At 42.7% G+C, this 7500-nt stretch overlaps 1 protein-coding gene across 2 annotated transcripts in view; it reads left to right on the top strand.

Annotated features, from left to right (window-relative positions):
- The window catches only part of msrab (methionine sulfoxide reductase Ab), a 77513-nt gene that overhangs the window by 51015 nt on the left and 18998 nt on the right, over window positions 1-7500 (top strand). For both annotated transcript variants that reach the window (XM_063184025.1, XM_063184026.1), the window contains one exon: window positions 637-743. In XM_063184025.1, the coding sequence (XP_063040095.1) occupies window positions 637-743 (107 nt within the window). The remainder of the gene's footprint in view (window positions 1-636; window positions 744-7500) is intronic.

Raw genomic sequence — 7500 nt, 5'->3', positions numbered from 1 at the left:
GTACACAGTGTGTGTGTGTGTGTGTGTGTGTGTGTGTGTGTGTGTGTGTGTGTGTGTGTGTGTGTGTGTGTGTGTGTGTGTGTGTGTGTGTGTGTGTGTGTGTGTGTGTGTGTGTGTGTGTGTGTGTGTGTGTGTGTGTGTGTGTGTGTGTGTGTGTGTGTCCGTGTCCTATCAGGTATGAAGCAGGTTAATGGCCGCGGTGCACAGTATCTGTTTATGTGTATGTGTGTTTTTATTGAGTGTATGTAGTAACTTTGTGTATGTACGTGTTTGTGTGTCTCCCTATCAGGTATGGTGCAGGTTAATGACCGTGGTACGCAGTATCTGTTTATGTGTATGTGTGTTTTTATTGAGTGTATGTAGTAACTTTGTGCATGTACGTGTGTGTGTGTGTGTCCTATCGGGTATGGTGCAGGGTAATGACCGTGGTACGCAGTATCTGTATGTGTATGTGTGTTTTTATTGAGTGTATGTAGTAACTTTGTGTATGTACGTGTGTGTGTGTGTGTGTCCTATCAGGTATGGTGCAGGGTAATGACCGTGGTACGCAGTATCTGTATGTGTATGTGTGTTTTTATTGAGTGTATGTAGTAACTTTGTGCATGTACATGTGTGTGTGTGTGTCTCCCGTATCAGGTATGATGCAGGGTAATGACCGTGGTACGCAGTATCGCTCGGCCATCTACACCTCCAACTCCTCTCAACAGGAGGCGGCCGTCAAGTCCATGCAGGAATACCAGCAGGTGGGGGCAGCACACACTCACACACACACACACACACACACACACACACACACACACACACACACACACACACACACACACACACACACACACACACACACACACACACACACACACTCAGAGGAATATCAGCAGGTGAGGCAGCATTCCATTTGTACACACAGACACTGGACTGGACACACACTATTAACCTGTGTCATTTACACACATACGCACGCACACACACAAAAGCGGCCACAGCAAAACTGAAAATGCAGACAGTCGCAAGCACATCACCTATACACACACTCACAGTTAAGGATGCCTATAGTTATGGTTTGACTTCTACACTGAGAGGAAATGATTATATAGAGAGAGATAGATATTATTTCTGTTTTAATGGCCCTTTCTTACAAATAGTGTGTCTATGCAGTCCCGGAGACCATTAAAGGCCAACTTCCGATAAAACACAGTTTTACTCGCTCCTTTTGAATATCGGACGGTCACCCCAAGTTAAACTCACTTGCAAGGCTCTCATAGCGGTGCGTCACCTCGCCTGGCTGTTTTTCCCGGTGTTTGCCAATTGACATAAATCAGTCCCTCCAGTTTTTCGCGATTCAGCGATCGCGTGGATTCATGCAAATTCAATGATATTCCGCATAATTTCACGATGCCACGTAATTCCTGTAAAGCCGCATTTTCCCCGCAAATGTTCCCCTTTGTCCCCTTCAACATTCTGTGGAGTTTATTGATTTATATTTTCGTCAAAAAAATAAAAATGTGACTACAATACCTCCGGAGACGAAAACCAATAGGAAGCATTTTTGTTAATATGTCACTGAAACATTGAAAAAGAATTGCCTGCTATTTCGGAAGTCCTGACCCTCATCTCAGCTGCTCCGCGTCTCTCTCCTGCCCTCCCTCACACATACACGCATCGGTGCTGCACACCCGTGACCTTTTTTTTAACAGCAGTAGCTTACTTTTCAGTGCAATCCTGGCTGGAAAAAGTATTGTTGCCCATTTATCCATGACGAAGAAGTGTATGCAGTCATGAAATAGTGGCGGTGCTGTTGCACAGTAGCAAACATCTTGCGTTACATTTTTGCGCAACTTCTCCACTCTCCCCTGTCGCTTTCATGAGCATGCTACCCGACGGTCGTTGTCTGATCTTTTTTCAATGTTCGCTAATGTTTGTAATTTAAGGGTCTATGTCTATGCGTAGGCACAAGCCTTCTGATAACAATGACTTTAGTGCCGATCGCAAAGGATTCGGAAGTGTGGAGTTTTGCAACTTGTTTCAGTCAAGGACACCGAGATAGGAAGTGAACGGCCCTTCCACGCTTTCACTGTGTTATTGCAATAAAGTCTTGCGAATCCATGCAACCATGCACACAACCATGTCAACGAGAGCGTGTATGCCATCACAACTTTGCATCAAGCAAATAATATACAACAGCTTGCAATACAAGAGAGAGAGAGAGAGAGAGAGAGAGAGAGAGAGAGAGACGCGTCTTCCAACAGGTGACATTGTAACGCTTGCATACAGCCTGGCTACTGTACCCCGCGACGCTCTTCATTAGCCTACTGGTAGGCTATACCCACAAGTATTTTTTCATAACGCGCAGTCCCGTTTTCCCCCGAAGTCGTTCTAAAATATCGACAGAGATTTATGAGTGTCGCGGCCATGATTTTTTTTACACATTGGACTTATAAGACGCTCTGGCAGTTTTTGACAATATTTTATTATTCTATTATATAGGAAGTGTGTTTCTGAATCTCTCTCTCTTTTGTCTTAAGCCTGCTTAGACTGATTGTGGTTTTCAGTTACCAAAAAAACCCAGAAAGGGGTGCAAAATCTTTGCAAAAAATGAGAAAATGCCGCAAAATCTTTGCAAAAAATGAGAAAATGCCGCCACAAAATCAGACATTTTGACCGCAAAAATCACAAAATCCCAGTGCAAAATCCTGGAGGGACTGATAAATAATGCAGAGAATCGAGCGAATCACGAAAGCCTTTCTGTGTTGCGTCACGTCGAAAGAAGGCGTTGCCCACAAAGGTTTATATCGACCCATTTTTCTAAAAACATGCCGAGTATTTTTTTTCTGCTTGTTTTCAAAACAAGCAATGTCTGGTGGCCCGAAACCTAGCTTAGCTTAGCTATCAGCTGGTTGCTACTCTCAGATACACACAAAGCACAAAGCCTCATACATACTGTGCAGCATGTGGGTCAAAGACGTGCAAAATGAAATTGTCATTCAGTGTAACGGATACCTTCTGCTGACTGTAACTGTAAACAACATGACTCTTTTTATTTATTTATTTTCCAGTGAATTCATGAAAGCCTCGGCTGTCATCCATTCACTTGAAACAATTTAAAAATCACGTTTTTATATCGTTACAGTCAGCAGAAGGTATCCGTTACACTGAATGACAATGCCATTTTGCACGTCTTTGACCCATGCCCACTCTGGTTGCTCCGTGCCTGCAGCTTGCCTAGGGGTCGCTGTCGAAAGAGCACAGCCCTGAATGGAGCCTGCACGCCTCCATTGGCGCCGCTATAGTTCAGTACCACCCGGGGAAGTGGTGTCTCTGTTTCCCATTACAAGCTTTCCAAGGACAGGAGGACTGAGCCAATCAGAGACGCAGTTTCACGAGAGCAGGATGAGTGAGCCAATCAGAGACGCATTTCCACAAGAAACCCGGAACACCCTCTCGTTTCTCCACCAGCCACCTTGCTAGCTTGCAAAAACGGCTTGAAACAAAGCAACCAGAACGTTTTTTAAAACCGGACCAAAGCGTAACAATTCAATAACAATGGGGAACACAGCAATATAGTGGAGCAGCTACAGGAAAAATCGTGCAAATTATGATACAAGCGTGAAATTCGGCAGGTATGTGCTTAAGATCAATACAATCAAATCTATCCGATTTGCCACGTCAAATGGCGGCCATTTTCCAAGATGGCCGCCAAAAAAGAGCCCAGATATTGATTTATTGCATAGAATTGACATATAAAATTATGATTCACGCATGATATTGAACATGTATGTGCTCAGGACCAACACAATTAAATCTACCTGATTTGCCACTTAAAATGGTGGCCATTTTCCAAGATGGCCGCCAAAGAAGATCTCAGAAATTGATTTATTGCACAGAATTGACAAAGCAAATCATAATACAAGCATGACATTCAACATGTATGTGCTCAAGACCAATGAAATCAAATCCACCTGATTTGCCACTATAAATGGCGGCCATTTTCCAAGATGGCCGCCAAAAATACCTCCGTAATTGATGAATTGCATAGAATTGGCTTAGCAAATTATGATACAAGCATGAAATTTGACATGCATGAGCTCAAGACCAATGTAATTAAAGCTACCTGATTTGCCACTTGAAATTGCGGCCATTTTCCAAGATGGCCGCCAAGATCTCAGAAATTGATTTATTGCACAGAATTGATTACGATGTAGGCATGAAGTTTGACATAAATCTGATTTGCCTCTTGAAATGGTGGCCATTTTTCAAGATGGCTGCCAAAAATACTGTAGATTACCATACCATAGATATTGATTTTTGCACACAGTTGACCAAGTAAGTTATTATACAAGTATAAAATGTTGTGTAAATGTGCTAACAAACAATACAATAAAATGTACCTGATTTACCACTTGAAATGGTAGCACAATATGGGCTCCAAAAAGATTGAATTTAGCACGGAATCCAGCAGGAAAATTATGATAAAAGCTTCTAATTTTGTTTGTTTGTGCTACAGAGCAATATAATCAAATCTTCCTGACTTGCTGGCCACTTGGAAATTTACGGTAATATGACAGGAGGTGTTAGTGTTTTTCAGGGGGCATTATCCTACACAGAGAAGAAATGGATAAAATCACTAAAACACTATAGGGGGCTAGAATAGCTATAGCAGTGGTTCTCAACGTTTTGTGAACAAATGCCCCCTTGACCTCATAACAAGCCTCCCGACTCCCCCCCCCCTTATTATCAAATAATTGAATAGACTAATTACCCCCATTGACAACTAAGTGTGAATCCCATTACACCCCTTAGCCCTACGCCGATCCCTTTTGCCTCCGTTTTGCACGTCCATGTGTAAGCATAGTGGAATCCCGATTCACGTTCAGACAGATGGGTAGGGGTTCGGCGAAGGGCTTTCATCCCCTCCGCGCGGAGATTTTCCAACACCTCACTCCACGGACGGAGGGCTTCGACAGATTTCCCTGAATGCATTGCGAGTACTACCTCCTCTCAGCTTTATCCTTCTCAACACCCCCCAGGACTACCTAATACTCCCTGGGGGCCTGTAGAGCCCCCATTGAGAAGCAGTAACCAATAGAAAATGAATTTTGGACACAAATGCCTAGATGCACTGTCTGTCATTGAATTCCTTCTAAAGTTAAACTGTGCACTGTTATTTGTACAACACTCATTTTGCACACTGTGAAGTTTGAACACCCCTATGCCTTCCCCTTGCCCCTCGTCCCTTCAAACCTTGAAACGCAACCCCTACGAATTGAGACACCCCTTCAACAATCCAGGAATGACACCCATAGCATTCAAAATCAGCCTCTCGATGGTTAAACCAACAATATTACTTGTAATCACTCAGACAACAATTTTAAAAAAGGACAACGGTGTTTCATGACCCTCGCAATTCCTTCACGACTTCCATGCATTAAGTAGATATTAATAGCAATTTTTTCATGCACGTTTCCTGGAGAAAATGACCCATTGAGACAATGTTTAACTTAGTACAATGCAACAATTATTACAACAGTAAAAACATAAATTACATAAAATACTTATTTTTGCGTGCTTTTGTGGATGCCGACCTTTTTTAAAGGCATTCACAATGCATTTGGGGGAAATAGGTCTTACCCCTCCGTTTCAAGTCTTCCTCTGGAAAATCTCTATTTGAAAGGGTAGAAAGCCCCTTACCCCTACCCCTCTGTCTTAACGTGAATTCGGACAGCCCTACGCCTATGAACGCGCAGAACGGAGGGTAAGGGGAAAGGCGTAGGGCTAAAGCCTGGTTTATGCCCAGAATCAAAGTTGTCTGTGCGATGATGCAGACAGCCACCCAGTTATTTTTACCACCTCTGCCGTCACTTGGTGTGCACCTGAAAATGTGACTGCCCGCAGACAGCTGCCCGCGGTTAACGGCAGCAAGAGCCGCTGTGATTGGTCCTCTCGACCAGGCTGCTCTGTGCCCGAGAACAAACAGCTACTTCCTTGTTCTAACCTTCACTGGGCTACGGACTATGAGACATTCATTAAGTTCCTCATGCTTTGTAGCTTCATTTATTTTCACGAACCAAAGACAACACGTGCACTTGCAAGTTACGATGCTGAGGTTATATCGGGACAGTAAATAGTGTTTCCATAGTTCATTCTGCTTTGTGCGACCTGTTCTCGACAATGAGTGGATCATTGTCGAGAACAGGTCGCACAAAGCAGAATGAACTATGGAAACACTATTTACTGTCCCGATATTCCTTGTTCCAAACTACCGCGGTGGATAGTGCAATCAAAAAAAAAGTTGGCGTTAATTGCATGTTTCATTTCCATTGTCGTTGAGTCTGTGTAGCTGTGTAGCTACAAGGCAACAGACATGTATAGTTTACTCCTTGTATTGAAGGCAGTTTGAATCCTCTCACAGCGCAGACCAGATCAAGCAAAAATCAAAACGGTCTGCGTTGACCTCTGTGCGACAGGCGGCAAAGAGAGTATACACAGCCCTCAAGGGGGTGAAGTGAGATTCAGTCATAGACTCCTAACCTCCTCAAAAAGACAGGCCCGTTCACACTTTGCTGGAAAGACTCAGCTACATCATAACAGCTTTGCTAAGACATTAAAGAGAGCCTTAAGTAAAAGATAAAGACTTCAAGATAAAGATCACTGGAATTTTGAAGACAATACGGGTCTAACATAGGGTCTTTGCAAAGGGGTTATAACTGTATAAATGTCCATAAAACAGTATAAAGTCCTCATAAGTTATTCCATTAGGCCATTGGGTAAAACTGCACTGATGAATAAACCAGTGTTGTTGTTGTTCATGAATCTGGGATTCTATGTGATTGTTCACTTAGGCTGTTGTTTCTCATCAGGATGTAGCTATGTTGATACCTCAACAGCTTTCTTTACATTTATTTTGGATTTTTATAGTAGCATCATCACGCACCACCCTCCCTCGGCATCAAGAACTGGCATTATTAGCTATTACCATGCTACCGCCACGTTAGAGCAACATCGCCACATTATGTAAGAGGAACATCGATAAAACCATGAATTAGCATATTATTACCATTTTCATTGCATTATTAGCATGTCATTAACAGTCATTTTTTGTTGGGGGGTGCATAACTGGCGTTATTGGAATGGTATCAACTTGCTATTAGTATGTTATAAGGGCTTATTTGACATTGGAGACACATCTGTATCACCTCATCATCTGAATTAAGGATAATGAACAATTTAGACCACATTTGCAATTCTATACAACAGACACCATCTTGGAAAATGGCCACCATTTCAAGTAGCAAATCAGGTGGATTTGATTGTATTGGTCTTGATCACATATATGCTGAATTTCATGTGTGTATCATAATTTGCTTGATCGATTTGGTGCAATAAACCAGTTTCTGGGGTCTGTTTGGCGGCCATCTTGGAAAATGGCAGCCATTCCATGTGGCAAATCAGGTGGATTTGATTGTATTGGTCTTGATCACATATATGCCAAATTTCATGTGTGTA

This window comes from Engraulis encrasicolus, chromosome 19 (assembly GCF_034702125.1).
Source record: "Engraulis encrasicolus isolate BLACKSEA-1 chromosome 19, IST_EnEncr_1.0, whole genome shotgun sequence".
Taxonomy (NCBI): domain Eukaryota; kingdom Metazoa; phylum Chordata; class Actinopteri; order Clupeiformes; family Engraulidae; genus Engraulis; species Engraulis encrasicolus.
The sequence above is the reverse complement of the archived record's forward strand: the minus strand, read 5'-3'. Positions and strand labels throughout refer to the sequence as shown.